At 40.6% G+C, this 25,360-nt stretch overlaps 1 protein-coding gene across 23 annotated transcripts in view; it reads left to right on the plus strand.

Moving 5' to 3' along the window:
* Positions 1 to 25,360, plus strand: part of MAGI2 (membrane associated guanylate kinase, WW and PDZ domain containing 2) — a 953,479-nt gene that overhangs the window by 873,335 nt on the left and 54,784 nt on the right. For 22 of the 23 annotated variants that reach the window (XM_053251285.1, XM_053251284.1, XM_053251283.1 and 19 more), the window contains 4 exons: positions 14,625 to 14,810; positions 17,323 to 17,497; positions 20,248 to 20,488; positions 23,244 to 23,387. In XM_053251285.1, coding sequence (XP_053107260.1) covers positions 14,625 to 14,810; positions 17,323 to 17,497; positions 20,248 to 20,488; positions 23,244 to 23,387 — 746 coding nt within the window. Of the gene's footprint in view, positions 1 to 14,624; positions 14,811 to 17,322; positions 17,498 to 20,247; positions 20,489 to 23,243; positions 23,388 to 25,360 lie in introns of those variants that run through there. The other variant, XM_053251292.1, reaches the window with a different exon arrangement.

The following is a 25,360-nucleotide window of genomic DNA, read 5'->3' on the forward strand; positions in this document are numbered from 1 at the left end:
TAGTCCACCATCATTGGCACTTTTAAATTAAATCCTACAGCTGGAAAACAATCTGAGGGGGTTAACCCATCTCAAAAGGATAAAAATCTTTGATCTGATTGGTTGTGAGTGTTTGCCAATCAGAAGCTCTGAATATCTACCATGGGTAGGCAGTCATAAGTAAGGATTGTTAGTGTTACAAATTAGTACTTAATCTGAGAGGAAGGAGAGGTTTTGCCCACAAAGAACTCTGTTAGCTTATTTCAGTTAATTTTTTTGTGAGATTTTGTTTGTTTTTTTAAATGTTTTTGTTTTGAAGGAAGAGTTGAACTGATCCGTATGCCATTTAGGCTTGTATTAATTTTATTCATGTTTTTATGTTTGTAGCTGCTGGTCTTATTTGCTTATGTGTAGAAAATGAAAAAGGATAATTAGTATATTTATTTTTGGATAAATGGTCAATTTTTTTCAATATGAACAGTTATCAATGCATGTAATCAGGTCAGACAGTCAGAGTCACTTTTTTCTAGTACTTCCAGTTTACGCATTACCTACAGGAAAACCATTATTTGAAGAAATATATCTAAATGTATTACATATTATATGTCATAAGTTTCATAGAAACATAGGGTTGCTTTTTTTAAAAAAAAACCTGAGTCACGAATAAACACTACTGAACTCAAAGAGACAAGTTAAATGTGACCAATTTAAGACTCATTAAGTGCATGACTAACTTTCTTTGGATACAACGCATTCTAAACATTGGGAGAAAGAGTTAGGTATATCAGTAAATGAGCAATGTTGGTGATACATTTGGCATTGTGTACTGGAAGACTGAATGATTAGGAAACTAAAGGAACAAGTACATGTGTTGTTGGAAAGCGTACGGTAGGAAAGGAACATATGTGGTAGAGTGCTCAAAAATATGGCCCTAATATTTAGAAATTTAAAGAGTGATCTGTTTGATGACACAACATAGGATCCCTGATGCCCCATAAGTATTCTAATGGACTGTTTTCACACAATCATTCCAGTGGAAAATCAGAACAAAGTTTGTGGACTGTAGCAGAGATTTGTATTACTCATATGTGAAAAGACTTTTTGGTCTCTGAGATTTAAAAATGTTTTGAGTTTGGTTTATCGCTGTTGCAAAGAAATTGAATGGAAAGACGTGTGGTTTATGGAAAGACATGTGGCTTGGAGACTGCGAAAGAAGCAACAAAAAATAGCTCACCACCACCACCACATGTGACAAGCCTTTGGCTAAGCCCTGCAGCAGCCTCTCTGCGACGGCACATGTGAGGATCACTTTTTCTTTGCTGCCACCAGAAGCAGCATAAGCCTAAACTTCTTAAATGGTTGGTTTTTACTTTTTACATGGTTTGGATTGTTTCCTCTTCCTTAGTTGCAGAATACTTTGAGCACATTTACAAAGTATCCTAGCTGCCTTCTAGATATATTGTTAAGACTGTGTGGCTTCAATAAGAGAATCCAGTCTTTCCCCTTCTTAAGTTCGAACTGCCAATGTAGTTTGTTTCTTATCCTTTTCCTGATAACAGGAAGCCACGGGTCTGCAATTATCACTTTGTATGCAGAATGGGGTTCTCACCTCAGAAAACATTCAACAATTTTGCCCTGGGAATCATCACTCCTCCTTCAGCATTTCCCTGGATTCAACCTTTTGACTCAACCTTTTGTCCCTTTTCAGGATATTCAGTTCCCCAACTCTCCTTTCATCTTCAGGCAAATGCAGAAACCAACAACTGAATTTCTGCTTCCCAACAGAAACCTCATCAGCCCAATTGAAGCCACATCCATTAGCAATGACAAACATTCTTCCCTCCCTTTGCAACTGTCGCTAGGCCCGAATCTCCATCTCATGTAACCAATGTGAATAATTAAATTATTAGATATTTTAAAACATGTCAGTTTAAGTCCAGAGTTAAGGCTATTAGGAATGTGTGAATCAATTTGTGGCTGATCTGGGCAATTTGAGTCATTCAAACTTGAATCGAATTACCTTTGAGGATGCTTACCAGATTCGAGGTCGAATCAAATCACCCTCAAATCAAGTTCGAATCGATTTGGCGATTCAAGCCTCCATTTTGTCCCCAGCAATTTCCATTTTGTCCCCTCCGAGCATTTTGTCCCTCCATTTCATCCAAGTATTCCGTCCCTCCATATTGTCTCCTCTTTTCCATTTAGTTTGGAAAAGAGGCAACCAAGGGAAGACATGGTCAAGGTGTATAAAATTAAGCATAGAGTAGAGAGAGTGGATAGAGAGTACGTTTCTCCCTCTTTCACAACACTAGATCTGGGGAGCATCCCATGAAAATGAAGGTCAAGATATTTAGGAGTGACAAAAGGAAGTACTTTTTCAGGAGGGCATAATTAATCTTAAAAATTCTTTGCCATGGGATGTGGTGATGACCACTAGTTTAGATGGCTTTAGACAAATTAATGGAAGAGAGATTTATCAATGGCTACTAGTCTGGTGGCTATAGTCCACCTCCAGTCTCAGAGGCACGATTCCTTTCGATACCAGTTGCAGGGGAGTAACAGCAAGAGAGCAGGCATGCCCTGACCTCTTACCTGTGGGCTCCCCAGAGGCATCTGGTAGGCCACTGTGTGAAACAGGATGCTGGACTAGATAGGCCTTGGGCCTGATCCAGCAGGGCTATACCTATGTTCTGCCATCACTGCCGGGGTGAATTTTTGTGGAATTTTTATGTGTTGATGCTTGACTGTGAAATGACTTCTTCATAGGGATTCCCTAGGAAGAAGGGATTCTTATTCATTTAGGGATTCCACATGAAGAAGCAATATCCAAAACACATACAAATTCCAAAAAATTCACCCCTTTGGCTAATTTATTTGGGGGTTGAGTGGTAGTTGGCACCCATGGGCCCCCAGATTCCTTAAAAATTTGTACGAATAAATTTGAATTCAAATAGAGTTGAATTCAAATTGAATCGACCCAGATTCAAGGACAGTGATCTTGAACTGAATCAGGATGATTCAATTTAAACTCAGATCGAATCACAAAAATCAATTTGTGCACATCCCTAAAGGCTATCTTATTTTGCCTCAAGCTCCCAAAGCTGGGGAATTTGAACCTAAGACTGATGCCTTAACAGATGAGCTAGGAGTTAAAGTAATGATGTTGTGCAGTGTTACAAATAGTGCTCACTTAAAACCTGCCCTCCAGGAACCCATACTTTTATTCTTTGAGCCCCAAAACAAGATGGAGAGGATGGAGTGCCTGGCACCAGCAAAGATGCCCCACATTGTCTTGGTCCTGTACTGCCTTAAGAAGCATTTGAGCTTTACTGCAAGGGTTTTGAAACTTGGGATGGGTTTAAAACAATGTTGTGGCTGGAAATGTTGGGAGTTGTAGCCCAATGACATCTGGCAACCCAAGTTTGAAAACCCCTGCCATACAGGAAAACCCATTATGTTACAATTCCAGTTCCAGAGTAAGAACCTTGAACTCTCGCATCATTCAGTAGGGGAGCTCCTATGGCTGGATGGTGAAGTCAGCCCCTAGAGTGCCAAGGCAAGCCCTCCTACCTATTACCCCTTTCACCTGCTGGAGCAGTGTCTTCCTCCTCCTCCTCCTCCTCCTCCTCCTCCTCCTCCTCCTCCTCCTCCAGTGCTCTAAAAACAGAACTGGAAGGGACCAGAGACTATAGAAAACACTAGTGACTTTAGCATCTTCTATAGTCTATGGGACAATCTTCTGAGTTTTTAGCATCTTCGAAGTCTTACCTAGAGTCAGCAACAGAAGAGAGCATCTGATAACCTTTCCTCCTGAGCTTGCAACAAGCTCAGGATCATATTGCCATTGAGCCTTTACTGGAGTGCACCATAAAACCTCATTTTTGTTTACTCAGGATAAGGATAATGAATGGTGCCAGAAGAGGGGCCCCTCCCAGTTGTTGAACCCTACCTGCAAGCTAATGATTTAAATAGCAGTCATGGGCCAACTGAAAGGATAATTCCTCTAGCAATACAGATATTTCATAAGGCACTTTAGGACCAGGACAACATGAGGCATCTTTACTGGTGCCACGTATTCCATCCACCCCATCTTGATTTGGTCCTCAAAAACCAAGGTAAAGTGTGGGTGCATGTGGCGGGGGAAGCTGTAAGCGAGCATAATTTGTGACATTGCACAACTTCATTACTGATCATGTGGCACGTCTATTAAGGCAACAGCCTTAGGTTCCAATTTCCCAGTTTTGGAGCTTGAGCGAAAATAAGATAACCTTAACTTTGGTCTTAAACAAACATAAGAACATAAGAACAGCCCTGCTGGATCAGGCCCAAGGCCCATCTAGTCCAGCATCCTGTTTCACACAGTGGCCCACAAGATGCCTCTGGAAGCCTACAGGCAGGAGTTGAGGGCATGCCCTCTCTCCTGCTGTTACTCCCCTGCAACAAGTATTCAGAGGCATCCTGCCCCTGAGGCTGGAGGTGGCCTATAGCCCTCCGACTGGTAGCCGATGATAGACCTCTCCTCCATGAAGTTATCCAAACCCCTCTTAAAACCATCCAGGTTGTTGGCTGTCACCACATCTTGTGGCAGAGAATTCCACTAGTTGATTATGCATTTTGTGAAAAAGTACTTACGTTTGTTGGTCCTAGATTTCCCAGCAATCAATTTCATGGGATGACCCCTGGTTCTAGTGTTATGTGAGAGGGAGAAGAATTTCTCTCTATCCACTTTCTCCACACCGTGCATTATTTTATAGACCTCTATCATTTCTCCCCACAAAATTTCTCCCCTTTTGAAAACTAAATAGCCCCAGGTGTTGTAGCCTTGCCTCATAAGGAAGGTGCTCTAGGCCCCTGATCATCTTGGTTGCCCTCTTCTGCACCTTTTCCAGTTCTACAATGTTCTTTTTTAGATATGGTGTCCAGAATTGTATGCAGTACTCCATGTGTGGCCACACCATAGTTTTGTATAAGGGTATTATAATATTAGCAATTTTATTTTCAGTACCCTTCCTAATAATCCCTAGAATGGAATTGGCATTTTTTACAGCTGCCGCACATTGAGTTGACACTTTCAATGAGCTGTCCACCACGACCCCAAGATCCCTCTCCTTGTCAGTTACCAACAGCTCAGATCCCATCACAACGTATACTTGTAGTTGGGGTTTTCCATTCCAATGTGGATCACTTTACACTTGCCAAGATTGAACCACATTTGCCATTTTGCCGCCCACTCACCCAGTTTGGAGAGATCCTTTTGGAGCTCCTCACAGTCTGTTTTGGATTTCACTACCCGAAAGAGTTTGGTATCATCTGCAAATTTGCCCACCTTCCTGCTTACGCAAGTGTTTTTTTTTTAACCCAATTTCCTTGGTTTCTGAAAAGGCAATGGGGCTATTCACACTGACCACCAAGCCTGGTCTTGGGCAGCCCAGCATGGACTTGCCTTGGCCCTAAGTCCAGGAATTTACCCCAGGCTTTAACCTGAGTTTAAGGGCATGAGTGTGCCCTTAACCCAAAGTTTATAGTCGTGTGTGTGCAAGCTGCATGCAATCTGCGCACACACAGAGTCAGGGGCAAGAGCACGCAGCATGCTCCTGGCACAGTGCATTGAGGACTCCCTGCTCTGCCGTTCATCACGGTGCCGCCCATTGCAGCACGATGAGCAGAAGAGCCTGGATAGAGCCACGGATTGTGTGCAGGAGCCTCCTCACCAGCCCTCCACCCCGCCAGTGATAATAGTTGTGTGCACAACCTTAATATATCATTACAGTGTTGGCAATCCAGTATCACATTTATTGTTGATTCTTTTGAGCACTGTATAATATAATGCAGTGAACTGCAGTATATAATAGATATTTCTGAAACAGTTGTAGGTTATTCTATGGTGTAGTGTTAGAGTGTTGGACTAGGACTGGGAAGACCCAAGTGCCACATGATTCAAATCCCCATTCAGCCATGACATTCATTGGGTGACTTAGAGCCAGTTACTTCTCTCATGGCTTAACATGCCTCCCAGGGTTGTTATGAGGATAAACATAACCATGTACACTGCTCTGGGCTGTTTGGAGGAAGAGGAGGATCTAAATGTCAAAATAAATAAAAACAAAATATACTACAGTATGTACAACAGTACCTTGGATGGAAGGTGCACATGGGGGCCACTTTGGTTTTAAAAAAAAATCTCCTGAGTGAAAGCCATTTCCCACCTCCATGCAGTGCTGTGCTTTTCCCAGCAGTGGAGAGCAGTGGGGAGGGCTATAAGAATAACAGAGCCCAGTAAAACCCCAGCTTTACATCTTGAAAGGCACACTCAGAGTACTAGGAAATGTCCTCCTTCCCAGCACTTTGGCTTTAGAACTCGGTGGGGAAGATGCAAGGAAGAATGACACCTCTCAACACTCTGTGTGTGCCTTTCAAGATGGTGCCTTTCAAGATGGGCTTTACAGGGCTCTGTTATTCTTATAACCCTCCTTGCTGGCCTCCCCACCTGCCACCTGGCACTAGGAAAAGCACAAAACTGCAAGAAGGTGGGAAACTGAGATTTTTAAATATATATATATATTACCAAATTGTCTCTCACTTGAAAAACAGTGAAGACCACTGACCTATGGCGTTTTCTCACTGTAAAAACAAAGCTTCCCCCTCCTCACAATGTCTAGGAGATAGAAGAGAGCAAGTTGGAAACTGCAAGATAAGCTGAGCTTTGCAAATAAGTAGCTTTGCAAATAAGTAGGCTAAATTTCACTGAGATTACCTCAGGGTTTTTTTTAAAAAGGTATAATTAAAGTGGTCCTCTCAAGTGAAGTCAATGGGACCCTCTTACTGCAGAGATCAAGTGCAGTTTTCCTGTCAGCCTTCTGACAGTGGGGAATGGACAATAGGACTCCATCTACTGAGATAAGTGTGAGGTAATTCTGAAGAAGTGTGAAGGAGTCACTCTTTGCCTGACAGATTAGGGAAATTGTGGTGGGAAGAAAAGAATGCAGCAAGTTTCAGATTATTAGCTCACCAGTTGTCATATTTTTAAGCAATAGAATTTTGGGGCACATAGTAGTGGAAACTTTTTTTCCCCTCTACTCAACTAAAGGAGCACTCTCATGCACCTTTAATATCAGTTCTCCACAATGCATCTCTTACATCAGTTCTCCACAATGCATCTCTTGTAAAGCTCAGAATATGTGGGCTATTATTATTACACATATACTTACATTTTAAAATAATTAATATTCAAATGTAGACATATAAATGTTATTATCATTTTTATTATTAATTTCAGTTGCTTATAGACATTGCACTGTACAGAAACATAAGCACATAACAGGTTCCTGACCTAAAGAATTTATATTTTGTGAGAAATGCCATACTGTTGACATTTTTACAAGCTAGCATTAGCAACCAGCCATTTTTACACTAGTTGAAAAAAGAGTGAAAGTATGTTAACTACATGTTATGGCATAGCATTAAACAAAGGATAAAATCAATATTTAAATGTGTTCAGTAAAAATGTTAATGTATTCAAAACCAGCCAAGAAGAAATTCAAATCCTTCAGAAGTAAAGGTAAAGTGTGTCATCAAGTTGATTTTGACTCCTGACGCCTATAGGGCTCTGTGGTTTTCTTTGGTAGAATACAGGAGGGGTTTATCATTGCCTCCTCCCATGCAGTATGCAGCCTTTCAGCATCTTCCTATATCGCTGCTGCCCGATATACTGTAGGTACCAGTGGGGATTCAAACCGGCAACCTCATGCTTGCTAGGCAAGTCATTTCCCACTGCACCATTTGGTGGTACAGGTATGGAAATAAGTACATAAAAACCTCTTTATTAGTGGTACCACTATTCACAGTTCCATGTGTCTGCAGTCGGAGAAGACACACCTGACCTCAAAATTCACACACGAAAGGGTTAAAACCCACATATCTACTGTTCCTAGGTGGCCAAGAATGACCTCTGAGGTAATTTCTGGCTGTCATTATGCTTAAAGGAGCCATTTTGTTGCTTTTCTGGTTTTAAAAAAGATTTTTTTCTGTGATTTTTTGTGTGGAAAATTGAGCAAATGGGCAGTCTTAGGACGCAGTGCTGGACAGATGGAGACCTATGGAGCACAGTACAGCACTTTATATTTTAATTATTTTTGCTGTTTTTTTACCTTGTTTCTTTTTCTTCCCTCCAGGGACCTAACCCCCCAATTCCCATTCCCTCAATGACTCATTATCCACAGTTTTGTTATCCTTTGAAATTAGTGGGAATGGAACCCCTGCGGATAATGAGGTTTACCTGTAGTCCATAATGTTAGGTAGGCATTGCTTCTAGTCTTATGACTTCAAATAGATTTCTGTTATTTTATTTACAGCTGGAAATCTATCATTAAAAAGTACGAGCTAAGATATGCTCACATGGGATATAACCATTAGGGTATCAGAGTAAACAAGTATACTTTTGTGCATTTAAGAACATTTTGCTTGCATTCACTTTCTCTGTACTTTTTCATTAAATTAGTACCCACATTTGTCTGCAAGGTGCTGGGGAAATGGCTGTTTCATTTAAAATGAAGTGGGAAGATGAGTGATGTGTTTCCAGATGCAGAGCCCTTCCGGACTGTAGGCAGCAACTCAAACTCTAAGGGCCCTTGCGCAAAAGTCCATGCACAGGAGAATGGAGAGTTACACGAGGTGTACTTTAATGTGAGCCAGGAAAGCATCTCTTAGGCTCATGTGACAGGTCTAGGACACCCTAAAGGTATGCTAAGGGATAAGAGGTGCCAAGCACCCCAGCATACCCTCAAATATTCCTTACAGTTTTCCAAAATTTTGCAAAAAAAAATTTATGGATAAATTATAGTTTCCTTCCTCACTTTCAGCCCTGGAGAGCTAACATCCTTTTAACAAAATAAGTTTAATTGAACCATGACATGAAACATCATCTGTTATAAGATGCACAAGGTGCACCAGAAGGGTATACCAGGCAGTGCTTTCTTCCATTGTGTTCAGAAGATAATAGTCCATTGCTTCTTTTGGCTGTTCCAGAAATTATGGAATTCCCCCAGTGTGGGCACATGGGGATAAGACTGCAGGAGCTATTGATAGTTTCTCTTGGATGGCAAGAATGCATCTGAAGGGAACAAGCTAGCCTAGTGGGCTATGCATAAGTTCTTCCAATTAAATCATGGCATACTGGGAGTTAAAGCTGAATTAAAACCCTAGCACCCATGGAGAATTGAGGACGCTATAAATAATTCATATGATGATCAGCTATGTAGCATATTGAAACAGACAGCTGGCACAGAAGGATTTGTTTGCTTAGCTTAGTATCAGTTTCTGATTACATTTTAAAATATTGTAAGAAGTTATTATCTGCCAGAGAGTATAGTAGATACAAGAGGTATGGATATTTCTCCCCTTTCACCTGATCACTTCTGACATTTACCTAGTATAGGAAAGGAAATATGAGAAAACAGACAAGTGACTTTTTATAAAATGCAGTCTCAACGGTTAAGGGAAATATATACAGAATAGATGAAAAGATACTGTACTTGTAAAAGTGAGCAATATTATTTGTCAATGACAACAACTTGTAATGATCAGCTGTTTTAAGAGGCATGCTGGGACATTCGCTGAAGCACAGTCGGGGCTTAGTGATTTTCTGTCAAGAGAAATAATTTTTGTTTTTTAAAAAAGCAAGAAAGGCAGTGTTTTTATTCAGCACTCAGTGTTTCTCCTAGCTTTGTACATGTAAATGTTGGAGAGAGCAAGAATGCCACACCTTAATAATCAAACATGGATTTTATTTTATTTTATGCAATTGCTTTCAATGAAGTTGTCTAGAGATTTGGGTAGGTATCAGAGAAGTGTGATATTTAGAATAGTATCTTAAAACCGCAGGGTGTATTCACTCTGATCGTCCTCTACCATAATGCACACACAGTGAGGGAGCTCTGTGCAAACATCCTTTTGTGCATGAAGAGCTTCACTGAAGTGAGCAGGGACTGCCTTCATAGATGTGGAGCCTACAAGAGATCATTGGACTCTTGAAGTGCTTGTCTATTAATATGTGAGTAGGTTCTATCAGATATTCTGGTTGTCTCCTAAAAAATGTATTGTTCCGTTCTCACCACAAAGTAATTACAGGTCACCTGGTTGTTGCTGGGTGTTTTTTTGCTGAAATCTGCTTATTTGCAGCTAAAATCAAAGTTTGAAATTCCTATTTGGTCACACACCCCGAAACAGGCAGCAGCCAGTTGGCTCTGCTGTGACATCATACCTGCTGTCTTTCTTCGAGGGGAGAAGAGAAAAGTTCTTCAGTGAAAAATCTCTTTTGTTTGTGTGTCAGGACCATTTCAATATTAATACAAATAAGTTATGAAATGTTTATTATCCTCCAATATTGTATTTTATGCATATTTTTAGTCTACATTTCTTAAGGAAAGCAAATTTATGAGATCACCTGGCAGTGTGTGTGTGTCCCTTCAACTTGAATCAAATTAGATGCAGTTGTAGAGACACATAGGGACACCAGAGTAGTTATGATGTCAGCAGCCCCGATTCAAGAAGGTGGGCACGTGCACGTTTGAGGCACAAGAGGGCTAACTTGTGAACCGTTTAATCAATTTAAACCAAATCTGCTGCAGCTGTAGGGACACCTCAACAGCACAGCTTACTCAACGTCATCCACCCTGATTCAAGATGGTGGACAGGTGATCATCTAACATGCAAGTCAGCTCACTTGTGAATCACCTGACTAATCTGAACCAAATTTGGAACAGTTGTAGGGACACATAGGGATACCTCCATGTCAATTCCAGATGGTAGACACATGATCATTTGAGGCATTACCTTGTGAACCACCTAACTGATATGAATCAAATTTACTACAGGTGTAGGGACAGCTCAAGGGCGAAGTTTGTGATGATGTCATCCTCCCTGATGAAAGATGGCAGACGTGTGAATGGTTGAAGAACAAGTGGGCTAAGTTGTGGGTCATCTAACTGATCTGAACCAAATTTAGTACAGTTGTAGTGAGTGATACATAGGGACACCTCAAAGGCATAGTTGGTGGTAATGTCATCCATCCCAATTCAAGTTACGAGTGAATGATTAAGGCTGAAGTGGGTTAATTTGAGAGAATTATCAATTAAGATTATAGTTTAAAAATCTCCCCTCCCCTCAAAAAATCCCCTTCCCCCCAAAAATGGTGTCTTTTATGGAATGCCAGTATAAGGGGAATATGTTTTTATTTAATTTTTTTCTGTTATTAAAAAAAAAGGAGGGGAACAGCTCTGTGGAGAAGGGGGCGTTAACAGTGCCTGTTTCCTGCTCATTTTGCTTTTTGCCCTAGTAACAGCTGAGAAGAATTTCTGTCAGGGCTAGTGAAATATGCCCTTCAACCCCTCACCCACCCACCTGAGGTAAGGAGAAATGTCTTGAAAATGAAAAGGTTGAACTCATGTCTTTAAAAGCCCTGGGCCCTCTGGGCCCTACAAGGAACCCTGCAGCTTCTTCTGCTTACGAGATACAAGGCTGGAGGGCTGTAGAAGCCAAATAGGAGCACTGAAGCCTACCAATTCTGAAATAAAATGAAGCAAAATGAAGGAAGAGGCCACTGTTAGATAGAAGGAATGGAGGAAGAGGCTACTGTCACAGTTAAGCAGCCAAGGTCTATGTGATAGAGCCTGTTCCTCTATTTACCTCAGAGACATGGTTGCCCTTTATCTTCAAGAGATTCCTCTTTCCAGGTTGATTTTTGGGGGGAGGGGAGATTTTTTGAGTTATAAAATCAACTCTGATATTAATTTTGTGGCCCTCACATGCCTCATCTCCACTCCTATGAAATCTTCATTGCTAGTAAAGAAACATGTAATCATGCAGAAATCAACAAATGTTAGGTTTTTTGAATTTCCTTTCGCAGGGCGGCGAGGGAGGGGGGCGGAATCCTTTTCAGTCGTTTTCAGGAATCAACACAAAGCAAGTTACTCACAAACTCAGTCAGTCCTCCTGAGTGTATCAAGAGACAGCAGGGAGGTTGAGTAGTGCTGATGTCATAATCACATCAACCAATGAGAGAGTGTTTTTGTGGTGCCCGAGAAATGTGACTCTTTAAACAAGTTTATTAAACCTGTTGAGGAGGAGAGCTGGTCTTGTGGTAGCAAGCATAGCTTTCCCCCTTAGCTAAGCAGGGTCCGCGCTGGTTGCATATGAATGGGAGACTACATGTGTGAGGACTGTAAGATATTCCCCTTAGGGGATGGGGCTACTCTGGGAAGAGCAGAAGATTCCAAGTTCCCTCCCTGGCATCTCCAAGATAGGGCTGAGAGAGATTCCTGCCTGCAGCCTTGTAGAACCCACTGCCAGTCTGTGTAGACAATACTGAGCTAGATGGACCAATGGTCTGACTCGGTATATGGCAGCTTCTTATGTTCCTATGTACTTCATGTAGGATTTTAAAAATCACAGCACAACTGAATATTGAGAATCTTCCTGGCCTGAGCTGGCTGGTTTGCTGAGCAGTCCCTGCTAGGGATGTGCATGAACCTTTTACGGGCCTCTGAACTGGTTCAAACCCTGGCTGGCTCGAAGGTTTGACAGTGGGGGGGCTGTCTGCCTTTAAGGGCGGGGGATGATGTACTTATCTTTTTGTTGAGGCCAACAGATGTTTTTAAATCAAATCATGTAAAAATATCCAGAGTCTTTTGCATTTCTTTATAAATAGATCTGGTTGTGCAAACACTGTGCCATAAAGTACTTTATAGGAAACCACGGCATTAAATCAAATTACAATTTGCTTAATTAAAAGTGCTTCTAATACTTTACTTAGGCATTCAGAATTAATGAAAAGGAGTTAAACGCCACACATTCTTATCTTGTTCCATGAAGAAAGCACTATGAAAGTACATTTGGTTTGGAAATACTATAGTCCATCAGCAGGTTCAAGAAGTTATATTTGATACTAATTCTGGAAGTGTTCAGGGAAACAAATTATGGTAAAAAGCCAAAGATGTTCCAACTTGACTCATATTTTTAACTAATTCTATAGCAATACTTTTTCAGACTCTGCCAATATGAGCTTAAAACTGAAGTTCAAACTTATTTTGATGGATCTCGTGTGTTCTACCAAGAGATTTTCAGTGGCCCACCTGTTGTGTAGTGATATCAGAGCAGAAGATGGCCTTTGCCCTTGCAGAGAGGCTGGAGAGTAGTTGCAGTGAAGACTTGTTCTCTCCTCTCTCTGAAAAAGTTATTTTTACTTATTTATTTATTATTATTATTATTATTATTACATTTTATATCCCGCTATTCCTCCAGTGAGGGCCACTTGAAATCCCGTTTTGAAAAATAAGAATTGCTTTTTGGTGTCTTGCATAATCTGAAATTTTTGTTGGTATTTAAATGTAAAACCAGAAATACCCTAAACGTGACACAGGAAAATGGTCTCCAAAATACTCAGTTACTTGTACTGGTTCAAAATGTCAAATGCAGTTTTCAATACAATTCTCTCTATTAAAATTTAGTACCCATATCTTACCCTTGCTAAATAAAGACTAAGGTAGCATTTCCCAAATTAATGACATCTTTTTGATTAATTAAAATTTAAGACACACTTCACACTTACGGACTCCAAAATGAAAGCTTTTTTGGCTGCAATTATCTACTTTCTTTCCCTGTTTCTGGAGCCTATTAAGATGACAGTTCTTGATAGACTAAACACATGGAAGGGAAAAACAGAATTGCATTCACTGACCCTGATGCATCCAGTGAAACCATTGAACAAGCCTACATGCATAACAAGCTGTACATGCATAAACTCTATTCAGAGTGCAGAGGTAGTCAGGAGCAGGGCTGGGGACAGTCCCACTCTCCTCATCCTTCTGTTCAGGGTATGCAGAATATTCACTTGAATAAAGCTATAATAGCTGCTGTTCTGCATGTGCCTTCTGACTGAAGAATCAAGATTAGAGCAGTGATAAGAGCATAGAAGCAAGCTGGCTTATACCAAGCCAGATCATTGGTCCATCTAGCTTAGTGTTGCCTACACAAACTGGCAGCGGCTTCTCCAAGGTTGCAGGCAGGAGTTACTCTTAGCCCTATCTTGGAGATGGCAGGTGAGAGTGTGGGGCTTGTGGATTTCATTAAAGGCTGCTTACTTTCCCCCAATAATTAGAACACTGGAAAATGCTGATATTTTTCATCAACCAGCTTGTGTCACATTGCCCTTTTCAATTCACTTCTATCTTTTAAATGAACTGCAAAGATACAATGTACAAAAAGGATATTTGTTAATTTTCAAAAGAAGATTCATTAATAATGAATGTCATGGCCTCTAAAGTGACTAATGCTTTACTTTGTTATCAGTATTCACTCCAATAACACTGATGTAGTAGCCTCAATTTTGAACAGAAACCCAAGCATGCTCAAAATGGGAAGAGTGTGTGTGTGTGTGTGTGTGTGTGTGTGAGAGAGAGAGAGAGAGAGAGAGAGAGAGAGAGATGCTCCATTTAACAGCCACTTAACTGAACCTACTAAGACTGTCTAGTCATTTCCCAGTGGAAGCCATTTTGCTTATATACAAACATTTGTTTGCTTGCTTGTTGTTTCGATATCTTATTGACTATAGGTTTGTGTTAGACATATAGATTTTTGTTTCCCTTTTCTAGCTGTACCCCATAAAATTGGCCGGATAATTGATGGAAGCCCTGCTGATCGCTGTGCAAAGCTAAAAGTTGGAGACCGGATCTTAGCTGTGAATGGCCAGTCTATTATTAACATGCCTCATGCAGATATTGTGAAGCTAATTAAAGATGCTGGTCTTAGTGTAACTCTTCGCATCATTCCTCAGGAGGGTAAGTAATTGACCCTTAAAACCCAGGAGGAAAATAGAAGTAGCAACCAATTAATCTGAATTGCATCCTTGGGAAAGTTAAGCCGTTTTTATATGTGCTGCCAGTGCATGGCATTATATAAACGTTACTGCTGAATCCCTGCAGACCTTGCTAGAACAGAATCTGAGTCCTTCAAAAACATTTCAGATGGCAAAAACATATTTGACCTACCAGGAAAGGCCCTAATGAAGCACTGTGGGTTCTGTTATTTTCACTCATGGTACAACTAACATTATAAAGTAGTTGGAAGTAACTACTAACAAACAGTCCCATACACACCCCGTTTTACAAAATTGCAACTCCATTGACGTCAGCTAATATGTTTGTTGTTTCCAATTATTCAACTGAGAACAGAGACAGAACCACAGGAGTTCCAACAGAATGACTTGTAAGCATTAGAAATCTGTTCCAACAATGGTTTTGTAACTTCTGTATTAATTTCTAGTTGCCCACAATATGAAGTAAAAATGCTGCCAACAAGGAGGGCAAGGAGAAAATACTGGTTTAATAGCATTTAGTCTTAATTTCACTAAGTCACCTGAAGGCTGGTGTAAGCTGGAAGGGCATACATTCTTCATCCCTCACAGCTACAAGTAAGACCAGTTGCAGATTTGCCCTCTTAGTTTATCAGTTTCTCTATTTAAAAAAATAAGTAGAGATTTTAGAATTCAGGATTATTCAGTCATCCAATTAGTTAAATAACAGGGCCAAGATAACTTCTCTCCTTATCAGAGGCCTTTTTCCCCGTTGGAAATGTTCTGGCACTAAAAAGGAACAGCATAGGTACTGCTGGCACTAAAAAAAGAAGAGTTTTTGTCATATGCACATTTACAGATTCTTTGTTTTTTATAAGAGGGTTTGCCATTCATCCTTGATTTATATTTGGTATTATTACCAAATAATATGATTACATATTTGGTAATGCCAAAACCTTATTCAAATTCAAGGGCAAGTGAAGAAGCAGCAATATAACCCATATATTTCTGCCTGCCTGCCTAACCTGTGTCTATATATTTTGTCCTAACCACCAGATTCAAAGTGGGTAACAGTAATTGTACATTACAAGGTCTTGTGACCCAAAGTGGCTCACAAGTTAAGTAGACTCTGGAGAATGGAAGGAGGAAGATCTAGGAAAAGGAGTCTTATGGCACCTTTAAGGCTGACAGATGTGAAGCTGGTTTATGAAAAGTACTTTTGAATATATATTTTATAAAAGAAAGCAGACCAACTCCCTTCCACTCAAGGGAATACAATATTCAAGGGAGTACAATATTCACTAATTGTACTCCAGCAACCTTATTTCTCTTCACTGAGCAAATTAGACCGCTGTTCTATGCACATATAGTCAGATGCAAGTCCCATTGAACCCAGAATGCCAGGCCTAGGATTGGTCTGTTAGTCCTTCAGACTACTTTTGAACACTTGAACATTATCTTCTGCCCAATCATTTGGCATCAGCGTGAGATTTTCCTCTTTCTCTCCCCTCACTTATCCCTTCTCACCACAAAGAACATCTTACTCCATCATATTCCACAATGTTGCCCATGCTTGCACAGTCCCATCTCCTGTACATGTGTGCACTCTTGCTTGCATGTTCATGGCTCGGGATAGTAATGTGTTCAAGCAGCTATGTTTTGAAGCTAGGAGGTATTACTTGATATGCTAGGGGAAACACTTTCCATAGCACAGCAAACTCTGTTAGTCAGGGATGTAGGTACCTGTCAGCACAATAGAGTGATGAGCCCAGAATTATTAGCACTAACGAAGCCTGCAAACATAGATACCTATTCTGGATCGAGACAGTGTTGCATCCCCTTAGGGTTTCTTACTTTGCCCGATGTACAAAGTCAGAAAAAGGACTTTTTGAAAAGAAAGAAAATGAGAGGGTCACCCATGGAGAGCTCCTGGTTCTGATCAGGCTTGTGCCTCTGCAACTGCCTGGCACTTGGTGAATATTAAATTCCAGATGGAGTGGAGGCTGCCTTGTAACAAGAAGGCCACTGATGCAGTTTTGAACTCTTGAATGAATATGTTTATATCTATTAAAGCTTATTTCTTTTGACAAAGCTGAGCTCACATATAAGACATGTGGGCTTAAGCCATTTCAAGGTTGTGTCCAACCTCAAAGCCATACTGAAAGGGCAACATTCTCACATTTTCTCAAATGGAAACTTTCCAGATATCCATAATTTTCTCTGCTTATAAGAAAAATAATGAGAAATAATTGAAATTGATTTCAGTTAGGTTTTAAATAGCATCCGTGTGATCTGGAGTTGTGTGAGATTTCAAAGGACAGAGAATATCAAAGAAAGCCTACTAAGTTCAGGTGTCTTAAAAACTAATTACAAGCCAAGGTAATAAAAGCAACAAAACATCTGAAGTAGAACATGACACAGTGATTATTGCCTCCCTTTGCCCTTTATGAAATGCCATCTGGTGACAGCCCTCTCGTCTCTGGTGTTCCATTATGCAGAGCTGAACAGCCCAGCTTCCGCACCCAGCTCAGAGAAACAGAGCCCTATGGCACAGCAGCACAGCCCAATGGCTCAACAAAGTCCATTGTCACAGCAGAGTCCTGTAGCACAGCAGAGCCCTGTAGCACAGCCGGCACCTCCACAGCCACTCCAGTCTCAAGGGCATGAAAACAGGTAAGGACAGAGCAGCTCGATATACAGTGCAAGAAAATACAATAATGTATTTGACATTGCCTGAGGAGGGCAATTTGGCTGTGTTCAGTGTGTTATACTATAGTGTCAATGGAACAGTACACCATTTTATGTTTATCCCTCCATCTTGGTGTTGATAGATTAGCAGTGCAAGGAGCAAACAGTAGGAGGACCTTGTGGTGGTGCTAACATTTGGGACTCCAAACATGTCAAAATGCTTGCACAAAGCTAAACTGTGCTTGAATACTAAACATTCCTAAATGGGGTCAATAGAAAACCATTTGATCAGACTGACAGTATACTATACAAATTCCAGATGGGTAGCTGTGTTAGTCTGTTGCTGCAAAAACAAACAAACAAAAAAAGCAGTCCTGTGGCACCTCTAAAACTAACAGATTTCTTTGGCATAAACTTTCATGGATTAGAGCCCACTTTTTCAGATGCAACTTAAGAAAAGGCTCTAGCCCATTTATGGCACAATAAACACATGGGCTGACAGCCAGACTAAATTACTTCTGAGTTGGCCTATTGAAACTCCTTTAGAGTAACTCCTGAGTAGTTCTGTTGAGTAACTTAGTCTGAAAATCAAGCATAGTCTTCCTCACATTAATTAAATCTTCACAACTCTTGTGAGTTAGGTTAGGCTGAGAGATAATGACTGGCCCAAGGGCACGCAGTGCACTTCTTTGTTCAGTGGGGTTTGAACCTGCCTGGACTCCCTAGTCTTATTCCAACACTCTTACAATGACGCCATACAACTCTCAATGCATCACCTACCATGGCGAGAGCCATCACCTGACCTTTTACAATGCACTGAACATGCCTAGAAAATTATCAATTCCAGGAGAATTTAATGTGCATTTTTACCACACTTATCTCAAGAAGACCTCATCATGTGAAAATGATGGGCAAAAGTCATATTGGGTGATGTTACCACATGTTGACACATTGGGTGACTTTACAACAATAGAAGTTGTCATGACAATCATATCTGATAAGGTAATCATTATTTCATATTCTTAGTCTTAAGACTGACCTTCCTCGTAGTCTGCACAGACAAACAAATATTAGAAAACAGTTCCTTAAACAAATGTGCAGCTGTCTCTGTTTATAGCAGATCATTTTATTCTGGGTCATTTTCCCATCTTAGTTGCCAATACACTTTTTCTCCACTCACCCACTGGCACAGGTAACAAAGCACTGCCTGAGGAGAGTTTCAAAAGCAGTTTGTGGTAAGACATGGAGTTTACTTCTCCAAAAGTTGTAAAAGGTGTTTTTTTTAAATCCCACTGGAACACCTAAAGTAGTTATTATAAATATTTTGCATAACTAAGGTCCCAGTCTTTAGCACATTACATATGCTAAAGTAAGACTTAAGGCCCATTCACATGTTACGTTCTACACTGAGACAATGAGTGCCTAGTGTACACAGGCACAGATCTGTACAAAGGTACAGTCATTCACATGTTATGTTGAATACAGGTACAGAAGTACATGTCAGACTCCCAGGGGACAGGGTGGGCTCCTAGCCCTTCTTGGACTCCAGTCATTCATGACTGGGTCAGCACCAAAAAATGGTCAGCCTCAGGAACAGCCAGGGGAGAAGGTTAGTTTGTCACTTGGGTTGTTCTCCTGGCTGGCTACATTCAGCCAGTTCCCATTCCTGGCTCCCATATTCAGAAGCAGCTCCTCATCATCAGCTGCCTTGTCTTTAAATACCCCAGTGAAGCGCTGACAGGGCTTAAAGCCTACTTCCAGCCGCAGCCCTGCCCCCTTCTAGACCTTGCTTCCTGTTTCCTGCCACACCCAACCTAGCTGTCTCCCTGAAGCTGTTTCCTGCCACTCTCCCTGCCTTGCTCTCTCAACCCCACTGGGATTTGACCAGCTTGGACCACTGCCCCCTGAAGGGAACAAAAGCCCCTCAGGAGGGATACCACGTCCTTCTCCAGACTCCACAGAGCCAGCCAAGCAACCAGGTAACAAGGCAACCATGCAGAACACTTCCTATTTGTACCATGCATTTGAAGAGCATGCAGGTTCAGCTCTAAAATGAACACAGGTACAGTCATTCACACAAACACATGTATGTGCATACAGACATCTGTACACTCATACAGCATAATGTCTGGATTGGGCTTTTCTGATTTTGATGGCTGACACGATGAGGAAAATAACTCATGTCTAACTAGTCCTTTTAAATTAAATGGGACTACTTTGAATAATTTTCCTCATCATGTCAGTCACTTGCACTTACTCTCAGGTATGTGTGTTTAGGATTGCAGCCTAAAGTTGGTAGGAGTGTTTAAATGAAGATGACCTACAGGGCATTACACTTGAACCACAACTAATTAATCCTTTTTATAACACAGTGTAGAAACTTTGAAACTGTCATTTACTGTTGGGTCAAGGTCTGGATGAGGTACATTGGTAAATCAATGATGTGAAATAAGTGTAATGGGAATGTACTTGTTCACATTTTACAAGACAAAGGTTAATCCAAGGACAAAATATAATTGTCTGGAAATCACGAAATGGCCATAGAAGTTTTAACCAGATAATTTCTTTTCAAGCCGTGCTTTGGGTAAGGAAAAGCCCACGTTACCCATTTGTACAACCCAGCAGCATGCTTTGTATCTCTTGCAACATATTTAATAGCTACCAAGTTCATGATTTTTTTAAAAAAGAAAATAAACCTTGTTAAGGTTCCCACATAACTATTTTTTATTGCTTAGTTATAGGTCAGAGGTAAAAGCAAGGCAGGATGTGAAACCTGATATCCGGCAACCTCCATTTACAGACTATAGGCAGCCTTCAACGGATTATAGACAGCCTCCGTTAGACTACAGGCATCCTCCTGTATTGGATTACCAGCAGCCACCACCTTTGGACTACAGGCAGCCCCCTTTGATAGACTACAGGCAACATTCTCCTGATACCAGGCAATATCCCTTATCGGATTACAGACAGCCCCAGGTATTTGTCTATTTTTCTGTATAGTGCTTCACCATGAAACTCGCCCAAAGGAGTCTGTGATAAACTGGATACTTACATGTCCTGAAAACCCAAAGCTAGTGTTACTAAATATTTTGCAACTTTAATTAATTTTGAATGCAAGTATTCAAGTATTTATAAGCATTTGTGCTAATAAAATATTTGCAATTGAGAATGAATCCAGGGAAGTGTGACTATACATACAGTGGGGCTTTCGTTTGCTTGCTTCTGAATGGAAGGAAATTGCATGTTTGTTGCAAATATGCTGTGTTTACCTTTCCGTATTTTAAAAACAACTTCCAGTATAGTGCTAGGGAGGTGATACTTTAAAAAACTGAAGTGCCACTTTTATTATGCAACTGAACATAATTTGTATAAGCAGTCCACTCTGTGGAGCGGGCTAAATACAAAGCAGATGGAATTGCTGCATAAATACTGTATCTTCTGTCACTGGCATAGATGGAGCATTTGTAATTAGGAAATAATAAAACTTTCTCCAAGAACACTCAGGGGAAGCCAGTTTGTTCAGAAGGTCGTACCTGTGCGTGTGCTTGCATTGTGATGTGAATTGTGCAAGCAGAAGCTGTCAAGGCATAAATCTAACAGGTGCCTCTCTTCACAGAGCCTCCTGATTCTGATATTTTGATTCTCACAGGCCTAATGATCCCACCCTAAAATGCTGAGAAAGGGGCAAATGCCACAAGCAGATTGACTGGGAGATGGGAAAGGGCCAAAGTTTGTTATTTATGTGACACAAGCAGTGTGCACTCAATAGACCACCACTTTCTGCATGAATTATGACTACAAAATACCCAACAGATTAATGATGGTTGAGGTTTGAATCAACAAATTATGTAAACTAGACTAGATTGGTTTCATGGACTCTTATGAAATGAGGATCTCTTAAGAGCAAGCATGTCTATGGGAGGCGCCATAATATGATCAGCAGAATTAAGTGGGAAAACTTTTGCTGTATCGCTTCAAGCTACAGCTGGAGAGTTGCATATTTAAATGTTCCTATGCAATTAAAAAAAACCAACCTCCTTGCACATAGAAAGCTAGGGTGTCAATGAAATAGATTTGAGTGGTCTTCCTTCCCCAGGATACTGTTGCACATGCTCCGTATTACCTCAAGTGATGGGAAATTCCAGGAGGGCTGTGGTACTGGTTTCCTTGGGAGGAGAAATTGCTGGATTATTGTGCTGTCTTGTAATATTTGAATTACAAATATACAAGTTGAGTTAGGTGGACTTGAACAGCAGTGTGGGGATGTGCACAGAACCACTGGCATCTGTGCTGGTGCATGGAGGTGCATTGGTGACTTCCGGTAATATCCGGTAGACAAGGGCAACGGGGCGGCAGGGAGGTACGCTGCCACCCAGATGGGCTTTGAAAAACACGGACACCTGTGGGGGGGAAAGCAGCAGGAAGGGTGTGCACCCTTCCCCCACTCTTAAAGCTAGACCCCCTCTGCCTTCGAGCCTCCCCACCGCAGTTCTGTGCACATCTCTACAGCAGTGAACTCTTACAAGAAACAACAGATGAAATCCAAACCCTGGAGAGACACCATGCAGCTTAAGATGGCTTCCATCAGCTTTCTATTCTGTCTTTCTTTGCTTCTCCATTCAGTCTCTGTTTGTCTCATTCAGCAAATGTGTCTGCTGATGTGGTGTTTTTTGCACTGACTACACACAAACCCGTCACCCTGCTCCCCCCCACCCCGCATTCATAGAGGTCTTAGCTGAGCCATCTCCCAATCATTAGCTCATGTCAAGAAACATGAACTGCATATCTGCCAACATGTCCCTATTTTCTCATTTACCTCAATGGGAAAATAGGACATGTTGGCAGGTATGGAACTGGTCTTCCTCTCAGCCATTGGGGAATATTTGCTTCCTTTGTCAGATCCCAGACACCCTGACCAAGGGAGAAGCGTAGTGCACAAACCATTCAGAAGCATAAGGAAAAATATATTTAATAGTTAGGCATAATTTTTTTCAAAATTTACACAAAGTGTGTTTAATATTCTTAAGATAGCCTTTACAACCTTATCCAGAATTAAAATACTAAGCAGACTTATATTTCACACCTATAACAATTTTATTGGAAGTATGTCCAGTTAATTTCACTGGGATTACTTTGGGGTAAGTGTGCTCCAGTCTCTGTGTGTGTGTGTGTGTGTGAGAGAGAGTCTCTGATATAATTGCCTGTGAAGCTACCCACAGTTCTGGCATAATGTTATACTTTGAAACAATGATTTGCTATTCTTTGTGGCATACCCCATCCTAAGCATTCCATTCTGATATAGAGACTCTTGGGCCCAATTCAGACACTTATCAAAAGGCAATAGTATGCATGTAGTTGAAGGCGCAGGCTCCTGTCTCTTTCCTCCTCCACATATCTAAAGTAATATGTGACACAGGCGTATCCCACAGAGGTCCAACCACATGACCACCAAATTGGTGTAATTCCTGCCCCTTGGAAAAGGGTAGGGAAGATTTTGGGAATCAGTCTTTCGGGATATGGGTCTCTATATGTAGAGTCGTATTACTTTAAAGCATGCTGGGGGAGTCCTAGTAAATATTTGACTTGGGCCATAGTATCAAAAAGAAGATCATCTTCACCAAGCGTTTTCACTTGAATAAGCTGTGGATTGGGAATTTTTGTTTCAATAAAGGAAAGTGCTATTATCACTCATTAAAATAATTCATTTTCCCCCTGTTCTTTGACCATACAGGATTTTGATTATTTTACTGTTGACCTGGAGAAGGGATCCAAAGGATTTGGATTCAGTATTCGAGGAGGAAGAGAGTACAAAATGGATCTATATGTGTTGAGATTGGCAGAAGATGGACCAGCAATAAGAAATGGAAGAATGAGGGTAAGATGAGATGAAAAGGTGGGCACTCTAAGGCTGCAGTTGTACCCCGCTTACTTTAAAAGTAAGTTCCAGTGGGACTTCCTGCTGAATAAAGTTGTGTAGAACTGGGCTGCATGACTGCAACATTTTCTCAAAAGCATTGCCCTCTATGTCAGTGGAGCTTGCAAAATGATACTGAATGGCTTGGGCCCAGGGTATTTAAGAGAGTGTTTGTTCTTCACAAACCCCACTGCCTCTTGAGACCATTGGGCAAGGTCTGGTTGCGGTTGCCATTGGCTCGCTTGGTGGTAACCCAAAACCAGGCTTTCTCTAGAGTTAATAATAATAATAATAATAATAATAATAATAAACCAGTCAATAACACCTGTCTGGCTGTGTAAACAAGAAATAATAATAATAATTTGATTTCTATACTGCCCTTCCAAAAATGGCTCAGGGTGGTTTACAAAGAGAAATAACAAATAAATAGAATTGCCCCATGGCGCTGGAACACACTCCCAAATGAAATTAGACTCTCCTCATCTCTGGTTGTTTTTTAAAGACTTTTAAAAACACATCTGTTTCATCAGGCTTTTAATATAATGATGTTTTACAGCCTTATATTTACAGTAATTTTAATCTATTTTATATAGATTAGAGGGCAAGATATTCCCCTCAGGGAAGAGCAGAAGGTTTCATGTTCCCTCCCTGGCTCCTCCAAGATAGGGCTGAGAGAGATTCTTGCCTGCAGCCTTGGAGAAGCCACTGCCAGTCTGTGAAGACAGTACTGAGTTAGATGGACCAATGGTCTGACTCAGTATATGGCAGCTTCCTATGTTCCTATATGATTTGGGGGGGTTAGCTGCTGTTTGTTTAAATTGTAAACTGCTTTAATATTTGATATAGGCCTGTATATAAATATGTTAAATAAATTAAATTAATAAAATAAATAAATAACATACCGAGAAATTGCAGCCTAAGAAAATAACAAAGAATGCATTCCTTTGCCCAGTTACTCATGCATAATTGTCCATGGAACTCATCCAAATGTTCAATGGCTGCCCATTTTTCTTGATGCAGAAAATAGCTTCTTTTAATTATTTGAGCCATGGAAACAGCAATCCTATTCACAACAAAGCATTTTCATGGGAAACTAATATATCAGATGGCACTGATGGACTTCAGAGGTGCAGTATATAGATATTTAACCTGAATATCATAAAAGCATGACTTTTTAAAGTATTTTTATTGTATGTATGAAAGCTGTGCATTTGATGGTTTTGGGGGTGTATGTTCAGAAGAACCAAGAACAAAAATATCCATAGCAATCGGTATCACAGTATCAGAGCCTTGATCACATACTGTGGATCTGGTGATGCCTCTTCCTTTTTGCAGTGATCAATACATGCCATAGATTGCAATCATTTTAATGTTGTAAGTGGTGGAGTTGAAGAGTTACAAATGTTGTTAGAATATTTATTTTGAAAGACCTGTTTTTCTAAGATTTGTACTTCCTGTTGCCACTAACAATGAAATGAAAACAAGGTATTGTAAACAAATAAGTCCCTATAACAGACTGGTTATTGGCAGACACCCCAAAAAGATCCGTTTTAGAGAAACTAAGCTGCACAAGAAACTGCATGAGAAAATCCTGCACAAGAAATATCTGCACATGTTTTTACAGCACTCCAGTCAAAGCCAGAAAAAGGTATAAAACTTCAAGACAAAATATAAATCAAGGAAATCAGAGGAAAAAGCTCCCAGAGTTTGAGAAGTATAAAAGACTGCAGTAGCTGGGGTGCTAAAGTCAATTCAGCAAACTCATGGGAGAGAAACAAGTGGGTGAAGAAAACAATACTGTATTCAATAGGATGTGCGAAAGCCTCTTCAGCAAGGATCACTGGATGGGTCACTAGACTCAGTACAAATAAATGAACTAAGAATGATGGGTATAAAAGACTGATGGAATTGAACTCATCAGAGATTAGAGGAGA

Source organism: Hemicordylus capensis, chromosome 5 (genome assembly GCF_027244095.1).
Source record: "Hemicordylus capensis ecotype Gifberg chromosome 5, rHemCap1.1.pri, whole genome shotgun sequence".
Classification (NCBI taxonomy): Eukaryota; Metazoa; Chordata; class Lepidosauria; order Squamata; family Cordylidae; genus Hemicordylus; species Hemicordylus capensis.